Source organism: Hylobates moloch, unplaced genomic scaffold, assembly GCF_009828535.3.
Source record: "Hylobates moloch isolate HMO894 unplaced genomic scaffold, HMol_V3 SCAFFOLD_5, whole genome shotgun sequence".
Lineage (NCBI taxonomy): Eukaryota > Metazoa > Chordata > Mammalia > Primates > Hylobatidae > Hylobates > Hylobates moloch.
In genome coordinates this window covers 56,685,645-56,707,246 of record NW_026652280.1, presented here as the reverse complement: position 1 = coordinate 56,707,246, position 21,602 = coordinate 56,685,645, and the positions used below count along the sequence as shown (strand labels likewise).

The following is a 21,602-nucleotide window of genomic DNA, read 5'->3' as shown; positions in this document are numbered from 1 at the left end:
ATTCTCACTCCTTAAGAGTGAAAATGTATATGTGTGTAAATCTTCAATGTGCATGTAAATCTTCAATTTAATATTTACTGTATTTATGATACAGATTATTTAAGTTAAATGCGTGTAAATCTTCACTTTAATATTTACTGTATTTTATGATACAGATTTAAGGTAAATATTAAATTTGAATAGATGTTGGCAGTCTGTTTTAGAACATGACTTTAATCACACCTCCAGGTTTAGACAAGTTATCTGGTTATATTTGCCAAATAGGATCAGTGAAAACCTGGGGTTCCTTCTGAATTAAATACATTTTCTAGAAGTATTAGGAAATATTTTATTTATTTATTTTTGTTAAATGAGAAATGGCCAGGTTAACAAGCTTCAATGATGTATTACTGTCTCTTATTTTCAAGTTCTCAGATGGCCCTACATGCTACCGTAACTATATTTGTTGTATAGCAAGAAGGTGTTGCTCTTACGTGTATTGGTTTTTCCATTAATATAAACTGTTCAACAAATATTTAAGAAATATCCTCTATATTTGATATCTGACATTTTGACTTAGTTGTTTTACTCATCTATTTTGGTGCCAGTGACACTATATTCTAGCCACTTTGACACAATCATTTTGACATCTACTTTTTATGACAGACTGATTTGCCACTCTGATTTGATATTTTAGACCCTTCAAGGGACTGGGAGAAGGTGTTTGAATGACAGTATTATCTCATATTTTCAGCTTCAAGATGATACAGAAAATCCTAATCAAATTTCTAATGGATTTTCTTAGAATTAAAATATGTGCATACTTTATATAATAAGGTGATTTTTAAAAATAATGATAGAGGGATAAAATATGACAACTTTGGAAGGTAATCAGGTTTAAGTAGAAGAAAATTCTCGTTGTCTTTGTTAGTTTTTTCTCACTGTAAAGTCATAATGGTAAACACTTAACATAGAGCCTACTGTGTGCCACACTGTTCCGTATCCAATACGTACATTAATACTTATTCCTCAGACCTTTTGGAGTAGATATTAACGTATCCACACTTTGCGAGGCACAGAGAGTTTAGGTTAATTGTATCAGGTCACACAGCTGGTAAATGAAGAGCTGGACTCAAACCCATTTTGCATCTGGGCATAGGGTTCGTGTTCTTCCACTTCACTGTAAGCTCTGACTTAAAAGCAAGACCAGGTAAAAATTTTAAACAACACAGAAATTAGTAAAATAGAAAGTGCGAGTTCCCCATAATTGAAAGAGATGATGTGAGTAGAGAAATATTATTTACAATAATAAATATATGCAAAATAATAAAATAATGTACATTTTGATAGCTATTTTGACAAAGTTGAGTCAATAGTGGCATGATACTTTTATGGTATGTAAGAGCTCTGCAGAGAAAATTCTGGTATAATTTGAACTGTGATTTACAAGATATTCCAACCTGACCTTTTCGTTGTTTTGTTTCGGTACAAGAAATTCGTTATATAAACACAGTGGAGCTCTTAGAATTATCCTGTTAAGAGTATTTTTATCTGAAAAACTTATTTATTTTTTGACCTTTAGAGATGCACAAAGACTAGAAGAATTCTTCACCAAAAATCAACAGCTGAGAGAACAGCAGAAAGTCCTTCATGAAACCATTAAAGTTTTAGAAGATCGGTGAGTCTGGCACTTAGGTCTTGAGTAAGAAGTGATTTCCTCCATAATAAGGAGTCCATTGACTTTCATTTGTAATTAGTTTTGGGATTGAAAGTGATCTTTCCCACAGCCTTCTCTCACCTTTGAATGAATATGAAAATAAGGATCTGTTCTTAAAGATATTCATTAATTCTGAGATCACATCAGTTTACCCTTTGAATGATATCTGTATCTGGTGTTTGATGTAGTGGAAGCTCAAGGGTAGCAATGTTCTAATTCATTTAATGCTTTAATTCCAGTTTTACTTCTAAGTAGGTGGAAACTGCTTCACAATTCTGTTTCTGTCGTCTTTTCTTGCTCTTGCTTTCTGTTTTCTTCTTTGCAAGTTTCCTCACTTGGAGGGAGTCTAGGGATCTTCTTTCTGAGTATTCCTGAGATAATATTATCACTTACTTCCATACACAGACTTCTTTCTTTCCCACTCCTGTGAGGTTAACACTGAGGATTAGAAAAAGCTTCCAGCATTTGCTGTTTTCCCTTTTCTGAATTGTAAGTGCTATTTAGGACCCATAAACTACCTACCTACCATAATAAACAATATTCCAGCCAAGCGTGGTGGCTCACACCTGTAATCTCAACACTTTGGGAGGCTAAGGCTGGAGGATCGCTTGAGGCCAGACGTTCAAGACCAGCCTGGACAAACAAAGCGAGACCCTGTCTCTACAAAAAATTTTAAAAGCTGAGCATGGTGGCCTGAACCTGTAGTTTCAGCTAGAGGATCACTTGAGTCCAAAGTGTTTGAGGCTGCAGTGAGCTATGATTGCACTGCCGCGCTCCAGCCTGGGTGACAGAGCAAGACCGTGTCTCCAAAAAAAAAAAAACCCACAATATCCCATACTTTCTTTACAGTTTCTCTTTTTCCAGGGTAGGCATAGTGGCTCATGCCTGTAACCTCAGTTCTTTGGGAAGCCAAGGCAAGAAGATGATTGCTTGAGTCCAGGAGTTCAAAACCAGCATGGCAGTATAGCAAGAACTCATCTCTACAAAAAATTAAAAATTAGCCAGGCATGTGACTAGAGTCCTAGCTACTCAGGACACTGAGATGGGAGGATTGCTTGAGTCCAGGAGTTTGAGCAAGCTATGATTGTGCCATTGCACTCCAGCCTGTGTAACAGAACAAGACCCTGTCTCTTAAAAAAATTTTTTTCTTGGTATTTTTGTATATGTTACAGAAGGGTAGGGTGATTTGAGTTTGTCTCTACCCTTTTAGTGGTGAAATAATTTAATATGCTTCATATATGCAAACTGAAATTGAGTACTTTCTACAACTACCAAGTCAATGGATGCACATTTGTTGGAATAGGCAGTGTATTGTGGAATAAAGACCTGTGTGCTTTAGAATCACATATGTTTTTGAATTCCAGCTTCACCCTGTGTTCTTAATTCAGATTCCACAACAAATATTTGAGTCCTTGCTGTCTTAGGTGTTGCTCTAGGGGGCTAGGGATGATACTTTTCCTAGTTTGTCATGGATTAAATGAGACAGTGCAAGTAACAATACATAACAGAAGTTGAATAAGACTTACATATCTTAGTTGGTGAGTATGATTTAGCACTCCTGTCTGTGCATATATTTAATTTTCAAAGGTTGGAAGTGAGCCATACGACAAACAAATGAGACAATTTCAGATTATAAATGCTATGAAGAAAATAAAATTGAATTATGTAATTGAGTAACCACAGGATCTGTGTAGAAAAAAAACCAAACGCAACTTTTCCCACTGTACTCGTACAACATGCTTCAGACACCAGATGTGAGGAGGAGTTTCCCCTACCAACAAGCAAACAATTAATTCTACAGCAGACACTAGGTGGGTGTCATCTTAATTCAATTCCTACACTGGATATGGCATCAGGTCCCACAGGTTGAGGGCTTTGTCCCCATGACTGTGCCCTTCCCTCAATTCTGATGCCAATTGCAAACCCCAGGTTGTTTACTCATGCTTTGGACAGATTCTAAATTGGGGTTCCCACAACCCCCTCCTCAGGTTATAATTACTAGAGTGACTCACCAAACTCAGGAAAACATTTATATTTATCAGTTTATTACAAAACATTCATTAAAGGATACAAGTCAACAGCCAAATGAAGAGATACATGGAGTGAGGTCTAGAAGGATCCTAAACACAGGAGCTTCTGTCCCCATTTAGTTGGGGTGCTGTCTTAACCTAGACTTGATTGACAAAAAGGAACCATCCACTTGAAGAACTAGAGACAAAAGGAAATAGAACAGACAAATGTGGAAGTCTAAGGTAGAAATAAACTTGAAATATTTGAGGAACAGAAAGTCTACTGTGGTTCTAGCTTAATGAGTAAAGGGGATGAGTGATAGGAGTGAAATTGGAAATCTAGTGGGGCAACAACTAGATTTCTTAGGGACATAGGCAAAAAGTTTGGATTTTAATTGTGATGGAAACCATTTAAGCAAGGGAATAACAAAGGGATATAAGTAGGTAGCAACAGCCTCTCTATCCAAAGGGAAATGTCAAGTAGATAGATGTATATGTGAGTCTAGAATTCAGTGGATCTCTTAAGGATATCTTTGAATATAGTATAGGAAGAAAGAAGAGGTCTTAGGGCTGAATCCTTTGGCATTCCTGATTAAGGTTTAATGAAGAATAAGGACCCAGCCGCAAAAGATTGACAAAGAGAAACTATTAAAATAGAAGAAAAGCCAGGAACATAGGGCTTGACCACTAATAATACCTTCTTTGCAGGGCTATTTTGAAGTTTAAATGAGATAATGGAAGCAGCAGTACATAATAGATATTTAATAAGACATGTACTATCTCCTAACTGGAAGATGATTCCAACTTTTAGCACTCTAGTCTGTGTTATATAACACAGCCATGTCTAGGCTGTCTAGCTGAGAAGCCAGGAAACTAGAAAGCCATCTCTCCCACTCACCCTTTCCCAGGTCAGCATTGGAAAGGAAATCATTAGTTACTCATCTGTAGTGTGGTGAGGCACTTCCTTCTGTTCTCTCTGGATATGTAGTAAAGGATTTCAGGGAACATATCTCTCTCAGCCTTTAACTCCAGCCATTGAAGAGCTTCCTTCTCTTATTTCACCACGTTTTTTTCTCTCATTTCTACCATTACACCACTTTCTACAAGCAGTGAGGTTGGAGTGAGTAATGGCATTAACGCCAAGAGATTAGGAATGCTTTTTGTTCCATGATTCCTATGTAAAGAAAATTTCAAGATTGGTATTAATAACTAACTATGTTAGCCTGAGTTCTCTGAGAAGCAAACATCAATAATACCTTGGACACTGAAGAGATTTATTGGGAAAAATACCTGTAAGAAATGAGGCGTCTGGGAGAGCTGTCAGACCCTCATGCCTGTAACTCTGTGAAGAAGAGAGGGAAGAGGATACTGTACTTGTAAGAGAGCTTTGACAAGGCTAACAGGGAGTCCTGGAGCCATAGTTGCCCTGCTTTCCTCGTTTATGGCAAGATCTGACTATGGGAGGCCTGGTGTATTCACCTATGTGGACAGGTGAAGGATTTCACAGCACAGAAGGTGGAGCCAGGGATTTTATTCTCCTACTGTGGTAGGAGACAGTAAGATGACTGGCCGACTTATATTGACTTCCAGTACCCTTCCTGTTTAGTTGTTCCTTAGCAAGTTGTTAGGGCCCAAAATTATTACACTCAAATTTACCAGATAACATTTTCATTATGTTTTGCTTGAAACATTGGCTTAATACAATTGGCTCTCCATTTCATCACCAAGATAGTATTATTCATCCTGCGCCTTGAAGACATTGCTTTCCAGTGTCTTCAAAACACTCTTCATTTTATGGCGTAAAGTTTGAGCTTCCTGCTCTGGTAACCTTTGCAGTCTTGTACTTACTTTTTAAGTAGTTTTTCTTCTCCAGGCCGTTTCAGAGAAGAAATCAGTGGATGAGTGCCTCATCTCCTTCTCGTTAAATTACTTTCTTTTATGTAGTCTATATTTTTTTTTTATTTTTATTTTTCCCTGTATTAGTCCATTTTCATGCTGATTTAAAGGACTTCCTGAGATTGGGTAGTTTATAAAGAAAGGAGGTTTAATTGACTCACAGTTCTGCAGAGCTGGGGAGGCCTCAGGAAACTTACAATCATGGCAGAAAGGGAAGCAAACACATCCTTTTTCACATGATGGCAGGAAGAAGTGCCAAGCAAAAGGGGGATAAGCCCCTTATAAAACCATCAGATCTCATGAGAACTCACTATCCACAAGAACAGAAGCATGGGGGTAACCACCCCCATGATTCAGTTACCTCCAACGGTCGGGATTATGGGAACTGCAATTCAAGTTGAGATTTGGGTGGGGACACAGCCAAATCATATCATTCCACTCCTTGCCCCTTCCAAATCTCACGTCCTTGCATTTCAAAACAATCATTGCCTTCCCCACAGTCACCTAGAATCTTAACTCATTACAGCATTAACCCAAAAGTCCAAGTCCAAAGTCTCATCTGAGACAAGGCAAGTTCCTTCCGCCTGTGAGCCTGTAAAATCAAAAGCAAGTTAGTTACCTCCTAGATACAGTGGGGATACAGGCATTGGGTAAATACACCCATTCCAAATGGGAGAAATTGGCCAAAACAAAGGGGCTGCAGGCCCCATGCAAGTCCAAAATCCAGCAGGGCAGTCAAATTTTAAAACTCCAAAATGATCCCCTTTGACTCCATGTCTCACATCCAGGTCATGCTGATCCAAGAAGTGGGCTCCCACAGTCTTGGGCAGCTCTGCCCCTGTGATTCTGCAGGGTACAGCCCCCTTCCCAGCTTCCTTCACGGGCTGGCATTGAGTGTTTGTGGCTTTTCCAGGTGCACAGTGCAAGCTGTTGGTGGATCTGCCTTTCTGGGGTCTGGAGGATGATGGCCGTCTTACTATAGCTCCACTAGACAGTGTCCCAGTGGGGACTGTGTGGAGGCTCCAACCCAACATTTCCCTCCCACACAGTTCCACATGGTTGGGGAGGCCTCAGAAAACTTACAATCATGGCGAAAGGGGGAGTAAACACGTCGTCCTTCTTCACATGATGGCAGGAGGAAGTGTCAAGCAAAAGGGGGAAAAGCCCCTTATGGAACCATCAGATCTCGTTAGAACTCACTATCAGAACAGCAGCATAGCATTAACTGCCCCCATGATTCAGTTACCTCCTACCAGATCCCTCCCTCCTGACTTCAAGCAGTTCTCCCACCTCATCCTCCCAAAGCGCTGGTATTGTAGGCATAAGCCACTGTGCGCAGCCAGTTGATATATTTAATTGTTAAAATTATGTCTTTTATTCTGCATTTCTTAAAACTAATTCTTTTCTCTTTAATATCTATTCTACCTGTGGTGGATGCCATGCTGCTTTGGTATTTCTCGTTCTAAATATTCCCTTGCCTTTCATTCCGTTCACCTTTACATCCTTACATACATGGACCTGTAATTCATTAGGTGGTATTAATTTGGTGGCAGGGAGTCAGGGTGGGATGAGGGATATGTAGCTCATTGTTTTGTAGACTTGCTTTTGCTCCCCTTTCTTCAAATGCAAATCCAAAATTTCCTTTGGGCACACTTAAAGATTTATCTCTTGTTTCATGAAGCTCCATTTAATTAAGCTGAAGATCTGTTTTTTTAAATACAGTAGTTAATATGTATTGAGGATTCACTTTGTACTTAGGCATCTAGCGCTAAATCTTTCTATTAACAGTACAGGATAGATGATAGATCCATTTTGCATGTGAGGAAACTAGCTGGCAAAGAGCAAAGAAACTTTCCCAGGACCACATAATTAATACATAATTAGGTTTATATCTTTTTTTTTTTTTTTGAGACGGAGTCTTGCTCTGTCACCCAGGCTGGAGTGCAGTGGCGCAATCTCTGCTCACTACAAGCTCCGCCTCCCCGGGTTCACGCCATTCTCCTGCCTCAGCCTCCCGAGTGGCTGGGACTACAGACGCCCACCACCACGCCTGGCTAATTTTTTTCTGTATTTTTAGTAGAGATGGGTTTTCACCGTGTTCGCCAGGATGGCCTTGATCTCCTGACCTCGTGAACTGCCCACCTGGGCCTCCCAAAGTGCTGGGATTACAGGCGTAAGCCACCGTGCCTGGCCAGGTTTATATCTTAAATCTGATCCCCGCTTCCATTTTTACTATTTCATGATGCCTCCCCTTTATATTGTCTTAATTTTATTAATGTTATATAAATTAATTACATCTTAAATGATCATCTCAAAGTATTAGTGCTTGACCTAAAGTTTACCAAAACAGACACTCTGAAATATCAGGTCTTCATCATTGCCTATTATATAGTCTGTTTCCTTGGAAGGTTTTTGTTTTTGTTTTTGTTTTTTTAATTGTTGCTAACTAAATACTACTTTTAAAGGACTAAGTAGGTAACTTTTGGTGAATTTCCGCCTTATTTAAAATTTTGTTTTAGTTCTATGTCATATGTAAGAATGATTAGAGTAAGCTTTAAAAATCTGTGCAAATTAACGTTTTGCTGAAACCTTTAAAAAGCAACATGTATTTTGTTAATTTTTTTTCTTTTGTTCAGTCTTTTTGTTTTGTTTTGTTTTGTTTTGTTTTGTTTTGTTTTGTTTAGAGACAGGGTCTCACTCTGTTGCCCAGGCTGGAGTGTAATGGCACCATCATAGCCCACTACAGCCTCAAATTCCTGGGCTCAAGCGATCTTCTCACATCAGCCGCCCAAGTAGCTAGGACTACAGGCAAGCACCACGCCATGCCTGGCTAATTTTTTTGTTTTTATAGAGACTGTCTTGCTGCGTTGATCATAGGCTGGTCTTGAACTCCTGGCCTCAACTGATCCTTCTGCCTTGGCCTTCCACAGTATTGGGATTACAGGCATCAGCCACTATGTTCAGCCTATTTTGTTAAAATTTCTCAACAGTAATTCAGCCTACTCTTCATAAAACAAAGCAATTCTTAGTATGTTAACGGGAAAACACTGAGATATTTCAATGAAGGGAATTACCTAGTAAAAGTAAATTAGATAATAAAAAGTTCTAAGTTCTAATTTTATATGGCTCATTTATGTTTAATTATTATGTTTTATATTATGTTTAATAATTATTATTACGTTTAATAATTATTACTATGTTTAATGAGTATATTTACAGACTCCTTCAAGGAACTAAAGTATTTCACTAACTCTAAGAAACAGTCACTGTGCTGGAGAAGTAGATAGAATGCACTTTTTAAAAAAATCTGAACAAAGAAGTTAAAACACAGTTGTCTAATAGAGTTTAATATTTTTTAAAGCATTTTGGCAGTCAGAGAGCTCATTTTCAGATGTTGTTAAAAGGAAAATTGATACTTATAATCAGGAGATTTACAGTTCTGCAGCTATTTTTCAAACACTGAAGCAAGTATCCACTTTTGTGTTGCCGTTATTCATAGATTTGAATTTAAACATCATATTCTTCAGGAGACTTTCTCTAACTTCCTAGACTAGGTTAAGTTGCTGTGTGCTTTCATAGTACTCTGTATTTCTGCTGTCACAGTATGAATGATACTTTGTTGTAATTACTTTTTTTTTTTTTTTTTGCCTGTCTTTCTCTGGTAGACTATAAGCTTTTTAAAGAAATGGCATTACCTTCATCTCTGTTGTATTTACAGCACTGAACACATTGTAAGTAAACAGTGAAACCTATTGAATGAAAATGAATAAATGTCAATAAATCTTTTTGGGATATAGCAAACAATTGAGCATAATTGTTACTCTGATGAGTTTTAGTAGCAAATGGAAGCTTTTATTTCTTCATCCTTGTGAACTGGAATAAACTCAGAATGCATATTGCTTTCTGCCTTTTGTGGAATTGCTCTTTTTTCCCTTTACCTGTTACATAGCTACTGAAACTGCATTCTCTTTTGAAATTGGGAGTGTTTTTTCTTTAGCAGCAGTGGAAGATAGGCAAGAGGAAAGCAATGGAACCATGCTGATGGAAACAGGAGCTAGCACATTTTCTTGCATCTATTTAAATTTAAACTAGGATCAGCAATCAAAAATTGACCCTTTTTCACAGATACTATTATCAAGAATGGTAGGTGATAAGAAAAACTGAAAGTAATAAGCTAGGGAGTATTGCTTCATTTTGTAACCATCTAGCCAGTGATATTTTAAAACTCCCTCTCCTGTACTTGAAAAGTTATTGTTTTAGCTCTTCTATTTTACCTTTCAACCTTAATGTATATATTTAGGTCTTTGTTTTATATTGCTTTACCTGTAAACAGTTTCCCTGTTCTTACCATTATGTTACAGGAAGATACTGGTTTCTTACCCTTTCCTCTATCACTTTTCCACTCTTTCTACCCTCTGCCTTTGATCAGCTGAACCTTTACAATATAAATATGGTCAAGGTTGACAGTAGTTATATTCTTTTCTATTACCAGATTTCAGTCTTTCTTGTATTTTGTTTATAAGCTGATTCTAGAAGTTGGAAAATAGTAAACTGAGTTTATTTATTGACTGTATAAATATTCACTGCAGAGCTAGGATTGCATTTCTTTACATATCTGATGTCATGGCCTTTCTGCCACTCAAGGAAATTGTTTCTAATGTCCAGATCAAATACATTGTTTTTTACTTTGTCCCCAATCAGTTGTTCAAATCAGCTCATAATTGTGTTATGATAATGACTTATTTACATGTTTTTTTTCTAGAATTTCTCACTACCCTTTTTCATGTTGAGACAAGAACTATGTTTCCTTACATCACTAATATTATTTAAAGCCTTAGTTATTCTACTCATTCATTAATTTTTTTTGTTGTAGGTTTTGTTTGTTTGTTTTGAGGCAGGGTCTTGCTCTGCTGGAGTGCAGTGGCGCGACCTTGGCTCACTTCAGCATCTGCCTCCCAGACCCAAGTGATCCTCACACCTCAGCCTCAGAGTAGCTGGGACTACACATATCACCACACCTGACTAGTTTTCTGATTTTTTTGTAGAGACAAGCTCTTCCTGTGTTGTCCAGGCTTGTCTTGAACTCCTAGGCTCAGGCAATCCTCCCACCTCAGCCTCCCAGAGTCCTGAGATTACAGGCATGAGCCACTGTGCTCAGCCAGTTCTTTTCCTTGAAGAAATATTTCTTGGGCTAAAAAACTTTTTGTACTAATTTAGGTCATTCACTTTCTAAACTATTCTGGAAAGCTGTCATTCTGGATTTCTCTTCATTAGATCCCTGCATTAATTCAGTTATTTCATTTCTTTCATGTTAAACAGTCAACAAATACTTATGAACCACCTGTTTTGTTCCAGGCACTGTTTTAGACCTTGTGATCACCAGTGAATGTGATCAATAAATGTGGGCCTTTCTATTGGTTTTTTAAGCTCATTTTGTTACAGCTTACCCTCAAGTAACTGCTGAAAAAGAAGGCACAGGAAGTAAATTTTCAAAGGGTCCTTGCGTGCTTGAAAATATTTTTATTCTGTTAAATATAGTTGATATTTTGACTGGATATAAATTTCTAGGTTTAAAATAGTTTTCCCTGAAAACTTTGAAGGCATTTCTCATTGTTAGCACTCCAGTGCTGATACAGTCTGCCATTCTCATGTTAATTCTTTTGTAGGTAACAGATTTTCTTTTCCTTTCTGCAATTTTTCCTTGTTCTGAACCTTCGTGATGCTCTGTATGTATGTGTTTCCTTCATTGCGCTGGACACTCAACCTGTTAACCTAAAAACTAGCATCTCAAAGTCTGGTAAATTTTTTCTGCCACTTTCTCTATTTTTTAATGGTCTCTCTTTCTGGAGCACTTCTTAGTCAGAGACTGATTTTTTATCATCTTTTCTCTTATTTTCTATTACTTGTTTTTCTTCCATGTTCTGTGAGATTTCTTTTATTTTCCAACCCTACTATTGAAGTTATTTTGACAATCACGTACGTAATATCCAAGAACTTTTTATTATTTGTTGATTGTTGCTTTATATATGTGTGTGTGTGTGTGTGTGTGTGTGTGTGTGTGTGTGTGTGTGTACTCTTGTTTCATGGCTGTATCATTTCCCAGATTTTTCCAGGAATACTAGATAGGTTTTGCTTTTCCCCCTCAAGGTCTTTTGGTGTGGTAAAAATCTATATAACAGGAACTTTCCTTTTTTTTTTTGGTTGTTGTTGTTGTTGTTTTGACAGAGTCTCGCTCTGTCACCCAGGCTGGAGTACAGTGGTGCGATCTCGGCTCACGGCAAGCTTCGCCTCCCAGGTTCACGCCATTCTCCTGCCGCAGCCTCCAGAGTAGCTGGGACTACAGACACCCGCCACCACGCCCAGCTAACTTTTTTATATTTTTTAGTAGAGACGGGATTTCACCATGTTAGCCAGGATGGTCTCGACCTCCTGACCTTGTGAACCTCCCATCTCGGCCTCCCAAAGTGCTGGGATTACAGGCATGAGCCATCATGCCCGGCCGAACTTTACTATTTCTAAAAAACAACTTTATTGAGATAAAATTCACATAACATACAGTTTACCAACTTAAAGTGTACAGAGGCCGGTGCAGTGGTTCACACCTGTATTCCCAGCATGGGAGGCCAAGTAGGCAGATCACTTAAGCCCAAAAGTTCGAGACCAGCCGGGGCAGCATGGCAAAACCCTGTCTCTAAAAGTACAAAATTACCCAGCATGGTGGTGAGTGCCTATAGTCCCAGCTACTCAGGCTGCTGAGGTGGGAGGATCACTTGAGCCCAGGAAGTCAAGGCAGCAGTGAGCGGTGATCATGCCACTGCACTCCAGCCTGGGCAAAAGAGCAAGACCCTGTTTCAACAAAAAAGACAAATGATTATCAATGCTTACATTACAGTCTCCCTTTATAAAAAAAAATTTTTTTTTCTTTAGACAGTCTCATTCAGTCGTCCAAGCTGGAGCGCAGTAGCACAATAATAGCTCACTGCAGATTCTCCTGCCTCAGCCTCCCAAAGTGCTAAGATTATAGGAGTGAGCCACTGTGCCTCGCCTATAAAAATTTTTTATAATGTAATTTTTAGTATCCTGAAATGAAATTTAAATGATCTACTTACATACCTAATTATTTTTTAAATATCACAACTATATAGAGAAAATTGATTTGTAATATATCAGAATGTAAATATTATGGGTATGTCTGTTCTAAAAGATGAATTGTTGAGATACTTGTTCCTTTGTATAAAATGATCATTAATGTGACTGATAGAAGTATGTTTATTGATGATTCAAATAACACTAACTGCGTTTTTCATCAGTGACATGATTTTTCAAAATTGTAAGGATTATTGATAAATAGGAACAGTTCCAACAGACCTAATCATTTTTGTTGTTTAACTGAAGTTTTACTAGCTCCTAGTCTAACTTGTAAAAAGCATTATATGTATGTGACTAGTAATCAGCAAGAAGTGAGGAAAAGTGAATGACAAAAAAGAAAAACTTGCATGTGTAGTTAGGACATTAGCATCAATATCAGATGCCTGTTAGCTTTGTTTAATTCTTCTCTTAGCTGTGTTTTATTCTTCTCTTAAGCCAGACTTAAAAGCCAAGCATGAGTGGAAGAGCTGGGAGCCCAGCTATACGGGTAGGAAAGCTAAGCATGTAATGAGTGCTGATGATGATACTTATTGCAAGCCATAGATGGCTCCATAGGTTCAAGGCATACCATACTTCTTACACTCCAGAGTGAGTGGTAGGGCAAGTGTATATACTTTAAGTACTCAGGCATTAGATTTTCACTGTTAACAAAATGGCTCAATGTAAGGATAAGACATGAAAAGAACATAGGAAGGAGAAGATGAGAGTGCCTTGTTGTAAAGCAAGCCTGTCTAACCCACGGCCTGCGGGCTGCATACGGCTCAGGACAGCTTTGAATGCAGCCCAACACAAATTTGTAAACTTTCTTAAAACATTATGAAATTTGTTTGACATTTTTTTTTAAGCTCATCAGCTATCATTAGTGTTAGTGTATTTTATGTGTGGCCCAAGACAATTCTTCTTCTGGGGAAGCCAAAAGATTGGACACCCCGTTCTAAAGCTTTAAGGATCGATCTGTGAAGAGAAGCTTCTGAGCAGATTCCTGGGCCCCATCCCTGCAGATTCAAATTCAGTTGGTCATGGGTAGACTTACAGATCTTTTTCCTCTCTTTCCCCCTCCCTCCCTTTTAAAGCTGCTTAGGTGGTTTTGAGAAATAGCCAGGTTTAGGGACCACTGATCTATTCAACATGTGTTTAAAAGTACCTTCCTAATTTCTGGGTGATCATCTTTTCTGTGCTTAAACATGTTCAGTGACAAATGAAATCACTCCCTTCTTAGGTAACATATTCCATCCTTAAATACTGTAATTGGAAAGTTTTCTTTATACTAGGTGGATATCTGTAGAATTGCTGCCCGTTGGTCCTAGTTTTAGTCCTTTAGATCATAAATCTCTTTCACATGATTAACTTTTCAGATATTTAGACAGCTGTCAGCCCTCAGTACCTTTCTGACTTTTTTTTTCTCCTGCTGATTTTCCTCTTTATTTTACTCTACTGAAGTTATACTGGCTTCCTTGACATTTCTTTAATAGTCCAGGCACTTTTCAGCTGTAGGAATTTTGTACTCTATCCTCATTCACCTGTAACAGTCTCTTGCAGGTATTCTTAAAACTCACTCCCTCTCATCATTTACATCTCCTCTGAAATGTTAACATCACAGTGAAGTTTTTCTTCAATAGCCTATTTAAAATTACACCAAGTTCCCCAACCTAACTGGATCTTCTGTCTCTCTCTGTGATTTGTTTCCTCCCAAAGCACATATCACCTTGTTTTTTTTTTTCTTTTTCTTTTTTTGAGACAGAGTCTCACTCTGTCGCCCAAGCTGGAGTGCAGTAGCGTAATCTTGGCTCACTGCAACCTCTGCCTCTCAGGTTCAAGTGATCCCCCCCAGTTCACACACATACATAACCCCTCCTGTCCACCCCCCTACCTCAACCTCCCTAGTAGCTGGGACTACAGGTGTGTGCCACCATGTCCAGCTAATTTTTCTTATATTTTTTGTACAGACGGGGTTTCACCATGTTGGCCAGGCTGGTCTTGAACTCCTGGCCTCAAGTGATCCACGTGCCTTAGCCTCCCAAAGTACTGGAATTACAGGCATGAGCCACCACACCCAGCCCTAAAGTACATACCACCTTCTAATACGCTATACAACTTACTTTACTTTCTCTCTTTTTTTTTTTGGTCTATTTTTTATTGTGTCTCTTCTACCAGATTCCGAGTCAAACAATTGTACTGTTCTTTCTCATCTTTATAGTTTCAGCCAAAAGAACAGATGTTCATTCAGAGTAGGAGATCAGCAAACATAATGAAGTTCTCCTTCTTTCCAATTTCCCCTTCTTCAGAAGTAGTCATTTTCAGTTCTTCATATTGTTTTGCTGTTTACTTCAAAAATCTCTTTTTAAAAATGTTTATGGGCTATTTACAAATTTTTCTTGACTTAGGTGTTTTTTTTTCTTTTTTCTGCTTTCTACATAGACGCCATTCCCATTTCCCTCTTCCTCCCATATAGTGTATAATAATTTTGGTTAGGTCACTATTCAGTTTTTATTTTATGATAATGTAAATGCAGTTCAAAGCTGAAACATACTATAAACTGTGATTTTTCTTGCTGTGCAAATTTCTACTGTCCATAGTGTTTATGATGGACCTTTTTTTCATATGCTTAGTGTTCTTACCAACCACTAGTTCAACCACAACATTCCAACATTTATCTAAATATATCAAGGTGTTTAGATGGGTTATATCTTCTGTCATTTCACTTTTTGAACAGATCTGTCTCGGAGGCTCTGATCTGCTTCAATTTGGACTCTCCTCTTTACCTGCTATGTAGTGGTCATCAGAGGTTCCTTTTACTGCTTTTCTTTATCATATATCTAGGACTTCTTTTCTTTTTTTTCTTATTTTGGTAGAATGCCTCCTCCAGTAGATTTCTGAGATGGAGTGTATAAGACCTAAAAAAAGTTTATTTTAGAAAATCACACATATATAAAAGTAGACATAATAGTATAACCAACTCCAGTGTACCCATCACTTGGTTTCAACAGTTAATTAACTGTGGCCATTCTTGTTTCATCTTTGTTCCGATTAGTGCCTCTCACTACCATTTTGAGACCTTGTCTCAAAAAAAAAGTACCATTGTCATGCTTAAAAAAAAATTAATGATAGGAGGCAAAATTTTTGAGATTTTTACATGTCTGAAAATTTTTGTTGAAGTAATAGTTGGAGAATATAGGTTTAGGTTGGAAATAGTTCTCTTTCAGAATTCCAAGTCACTTCTTTTAGTTTCTAATGTTGCTGTTGAATTCCCACACTAAGTTCTGAGTTTTCTTTTTTCCCCCACAATCCCCCACCAAAACAGTGCTGTTAGGCTTTCTTTGTTTTTGAGATGGGATCTCATGTTGACCAGGCTTGTTTAGAACTCTTGGCCTCAAGCGATCCTCCCATCTCTATTCTGATTTTTTATCTTTTCTGTGTACTCTTTTAAAAAAAAAAAAAAAAATTTCTTCTGAAAGCTTATGGGCTCTTATCTTTGTTTGCAGCATCCAGAAATTCCATAATGATGAGTTCTTTTGTATAGATCTGTTAACACCCATTGTGCTGGAGACTTAGGTTTTGTTTTTTTATTTTTCTTTTCAATCCTTTAAGTGGTGGGCCATGTTCTTGATTTTCTTCACTGTTCCCCACACTGCCTCAAATCCCCTCCTACGCTTCCTTGCTTTTCCTGGAACTCCTATTCTTTAGATGATAGACCTTCTAGAATAATTGCCCAGTTTTATCTTTTCTATTTTCTCTTTACTTTTTGAGTATATCTTCTTAGCTTTACTTTCTTACCTTCTATTTATAGTTTTGTCGTTCTTAATATTTTTAATTTTTAATTTTTTTTTTTTTTTTTGGTTTTTGTTTAAATAGTGACAGGATCTCACTATGTTGCCCGTGCTGGTCTTGAACTCCTGGCCTCAAGCAATTAATTCTTTTGCTTCAGCCCCCAAAAATGCTGGGATTACAGGCATGGGCTGCCACACCTGGATACTATTTTTAATTTCTAAAGTCTCTTTTTTATTCTCAGAATATTTCCTTTTATGGCAATCCCATTCTCATTTTATAGTTTTCACATCATTTCTTACCTCTAGAATATAGTATGTTCTCACTTAACATTGTAGATAGGTTCTTGGAAACTATGACTTTAAAAAAAAATGACCTACAGCAGCCTTTGAATAACATCCTTTCCTTTAACATCATTTCACTTTAACAGTGAGGGGGAAAAATTAGCTTGCTTATACATCATTTAACTTAAAGTCACAGTTTCCGAGAACCTATCAATGATGTTAAGTGAAGGCTTACTGTATTCTTTACAATTTGATGATTGTGATTGTGATAGCGTTGGCATTTTTTCTTTTTCTTTCTGTATAGCTTATTATTTCTTCCAGATTTTTTCTTTTTTTTTTAATGTTTTGTTTGCTATGGTTTCTTATAATTTATAAGCATTTCTCAGATGCCTTTTGATACTTGGTTATTTGTTATATTTAAGAGATGAGAATAAAGTAATTGGAAGCTCTGAGAGCATGGGTAGAGCTGTAGACTGTGAGCTTCTCTGTTAGAATGGTCTGGCTGGTCTGTTTCCTTGAAGATGCCTTAATGTCAGTATTTTTAGGTCTTTCCTGTCAGGTTGGTCAGATTTCCTAAAGAAGACTCCTTAATTCTATTTTCTAGAATGTGTAATAGGGCTGACTCCCAATGTTCTTGGAGCCAAGTAGATGACGAGGGCCTAGGCTGGAATCTGAGAATTTGGTGTGTATATATATTCATTTCATTATTGTACGCCTACTCCTAACTGAGCCTCATGGCTCCCAGACCAGGCGCTCTCTGTTTTAGGCTGTCTAGATATTAAACCTCCAGTCTGCTGCTGGGATGTCAAAGGGGTAATCACTTGACTGCTCAGAATATAGGAGAGAATGTTCGTATGATAATTTCTTTGAAGCAATTGTGAATGGGAGTTCACTCATGATTTGACTCTCTGTTTGTCTGTGATTGGTGTACAAGAATGCTTGTGATTTTTGTACATTGATTTTGTATCCTGAGACTTTGCTGAAGTTGCTTATCAGCTTAAGGAGATTTTGGGCTGAGACAATGGGGTTTTCTAGATATACAATCATGTCATCTGCAAACAGGGACAAGTTGACTTCCTCTTTTCCTAATTGAATACCCTTTATTTCCTTCTCCTGCCTGATTGCCCTGGCCAGAACTTCCAGCACTATGTTGAATAGGAGCGGTGAGAGAGGGCATCCCTGTCTTGTGCCAGTTTTCAAAGGGAATGCTTCCAGTTTTTCCCCATTCAGTATAATATTGGCTGTGGGTTTGTCATAGATAGCTCTTATTATTTTGAGATATGTCCCATCAATACCTAATTTATTGAGAGTTTTTAGCATGAAGGGTTGTTGAATTTTGTCAAAGGCCTTTTCTGCATCTATTGAGATAGTCATGTGGTTTTTTGTCTTTGGTTCTGTTTGTATGCTGGATCACATTTATTGATTTGCATATGTTGAACGAGCCTTGCATCCCGGGGATGAAGCCCACTTGATCATGGTGTATAAGCTTTTTGATGTGCTGCTGGATTCGGTTTGCCAGTATTTTATTGAGGATTTTTGCATCAATGTTCATCAAGGATATTGGTCTGAAATTCTCTTTTTTGGTTGTGTCTCTGCCGGGCTTTGGTATCAGGATGATGCTGGCCTCATAAAATGTGTTAGGGAGGATTCCCTCTTTTTCTATCGATTGGAATAGTTTCAGAAGGAATAGTACCAGTTCCTCCTTGTACCTCTGGTAGAATTTGGCTGTGAATCCATCAGGTCCTGGACTCTTTTTGGTTGGTAAGCTATTGATTATTGCCACAATTTCAGAGCCTGTTATTGGTCTATTCAGAGATTCAACTTCTTCCTGGTTTAGTCTTGGGAGGGTGTATGTGTCGAGGAATTTATCCATTTCTTCTAGATTTTCTAGTTTATTTGTGTAGAGGTGTTTGTAGTATTCTCTGTTGGTAGATTGTATTTCTGTGGGATCAATGGTGATATCCCCTTTATCATTTTTTATTGCGTCTATTTGATTCTTCTCTCTTTTCTTCTTTATTAGTCTTGCTAGCAGTCTATCAATTTTGTTGATCTTTTCAAAAAACCAGCTCCTGGATTCATTAATTTTTTGAAGGGTTTTTTGTGTCTCTATTTCCTTCAGTTCTGCTCTGATTTTAGTTATTTCTTGCCTTCTGCTAGCTTTTGAATGTGTTTGCTCTTGCTTTTCTAGTTCAAGGAGAAAAAACCAAACACCGCATGTTCTCACTCATAGGTGGGAATTGAAGAATGAGAACACATGGACACAGGAAGGGGAGCATCACACTCCGGGGACTGTTGTGGGGTGGGGGGAGGGGGGAAGGACAGCATTAGGAGATATACCTAATGCTAAATGATGAGTTAATGGGTGTAGCACACCAACATGGCACATGGATACATATGTAACAAACCTGCACATTGTGCACATGTACCCTAAAACTTGAAGTATAATAATAATAATAAAATAATAATAATAATTTCTTAAAACGTGCTTTTAATCAGTCACTCTCAGAACCAATTTTTGGGAATTTTACAGTGTGAATCAGGTTGGTTCTAGGTCAGTACTGTCTAATAGAATTTTCTGTGATCATGGAAATTGTTCTAAATCTGCACTGTTCAATATGGTAGCAAGTAGATATGCGGCTGCTGAGCACTTGTCTGCAACTGAGAAGCTCAATTTTTATTTTTATTTTATTTATTTAAATTGAAATAGCCACATGTGGCTGTGTCTACCATACTGGACAGTGCAATTCTCAACTTTTCCCATCATTGGCTTAGGATTTAGCATTCTCAGGTCACTTTCTATTTGCCCACCAGCTGCCTTGCTTTCGTTTTTTTGTTTTGTTTTCTCTTCCATTCTTCTTGTCCTCATGTGTTTGTATCTTTAAAATATAGATATATCTTTACTGTAATTTTATGAGATTCTAGAAAGGAGCAGAAATAGTTGCAAGTGTTGACTTTACCATCTTTAGTTAAGTGGTGTTCTTTATACAGTGTGATTTTAAGGCTTCTGATCTAATTCCTGTCTTCAGACTGTATTCCACTTAAATCATGATGCCTAGCTGTATGTTCATTCATTCTAGAAATTCTGATTCTATTAATGCTACATATGACTTCCTATCTTTTGTTTTTACATCTGTATCAACATTGTTTCATGTGAGTTTTACTTTTGTATAAAAAGGTCTGGGTTCTGGCCAGGCACGGTAACTCATGCCTGTAATCCCAGTACTTTGGGAGGCCAGGGTGGGAGGATCACTTGAGCTCAGGAGTTTGAGACCAGCCTGGGCAACATAGTGAGACCCCATCTCATTAAAAAAAAAAAAAAGAAGAAGAAAAAGAAAAAAAAAAGTCTGTGTTCTTTTATTTTGCTTTGCTTTAGTTGTATACTTTTCATGTTTTATCTCTAGCTTATTTTAAAATTCGTGTCATATGCTACCATGCTGTGACTTCCACTGACTTCCACAGACACTTCAATACTATCTTTTTTTTTGAGGCAGAGTCTTACTCTGTCACCCAGGCTGGAGTGCAATGGCGCTATCTCGGCTTACTGCAATCCCTGCTTCCTGGGTTCAAGCATTTCTCCCACCTCAGCCTCCCAAGTAGCTGGGATTACAAGCATGAGCCACCACACCTGGCTTTTTAAGTTTTTAGTAGAGGTGAGGTTTTGCCACATTGGCCAGGCTGGTCTCTTAACACCTGACCTCAGGTGATCTGCCCACCTCGGCCTCCCAAAGTACTGGGATTACAGGCGTAAGCCACCATGCTCTGCCAACACTTAAATACTTATTATCTTATTGGCTTAGTTATTGACTTGAAATTATTATCTTCGGGCCAGGTGCAGTGGCTCACGCCTGTAATCCCCGCACTTTGGGAGGCCGAAGCAAGTGGATCACGAGGTCGGGAGATCAAGACCATCCTGGCTAACGCAGTTAAACCCCATCTCTATGAAAAATACAAAAAATTAGCCAGGAGAGGTGGCGGGCACTTGTAGTCCCAGCTACTCAGGAGGCTGAGGCAGGAGAATGGCGTGAACCCAGGCAGCGGAGCTTGCAGTGAGCTGAGATTGCGCCACTGTACTCCAGCCTGGGTGACAGAGCAAGACTCCATCTGAAAAAAATATATATATATTATCTTCGAATATATTTCCTGAATTCTTAACGTGGGGTATGTGTCTCCTTTTTAACTGTATTTTTTTCTGAGTAGGTAAATAATGAAATTGGAAAATGTTTCAAAAATATGGAAAATGAAGAAGAGAAAATCTCCCATAATACTGTCACCTACAAGATAACTATTATTAACATTTTGGGATATAACTCTCCCTCACCTGGTTGTGTGATATATGTGTTTTTCTCTTCAACAGTCACAAATAATTAGTAAAAGCTATTTCGTATTTGTTTTTTTTTTTTTTTTTTTTTTTGAGATGGAGTCTCGCTTTGTCGCCCAGGCTGGAGTGCAGTGGCGCAATCTCAGCTCACTGCAAGCTCCGCCTCCCAGGTTCACACCATTCTCCTGCCTCAGCCTCCCGAGTAGCTGGGACTACAGGTGCCCGCCACCACACCCAGCTAATTTTTTGTATTTTTAGTAGAGACGGGGTTTCACTGTGATAGCCAGGATGATCTCGATCTCCTGACCTTGTGATCCACCCGCCTTGGCCTCCCAAAACAGGCATGAGCCACTGTGCCCAGCCTGTAATTTTTTTTATTTAATACATTGTGAATTTTTACTAATAATTTTTTAATGCCAAAAGGAAAATATGAGGTGACTTTTTCTCCCTTGTATTTCTTGACCTTTATTCAACAATATTGACAA

General features: G+C 38.1%; 1 protein-coding gene across 4 annotated transcripts in view; it reads left to right on the top strand.

Annotated features, from left to right (window-relative positions):
- The window catches only part of RBBP8 (RB binding protein 8, endonuclease), a 96,230-nt gene that overhangs the window by 14,400 nt on the left and 60,228 nt on the right, over nucleotides 1–21,602 (top strand). For all 4 annotated transcript variants that reach the window (XM_032152654.2, XM_032152656.2, XM_032152655.2 and 1 more), the window contains exon 4: nucleotides 1,562–1,657. In XM_032152654.2, the coding sequence (XP_032008545.1) occupies nucleotides 1,562–1,657 (96 nt within the window). The remainder of the gene's footprint in view (nucleotides 1–1,561; nucleotides 1,658–21,602) is intronic.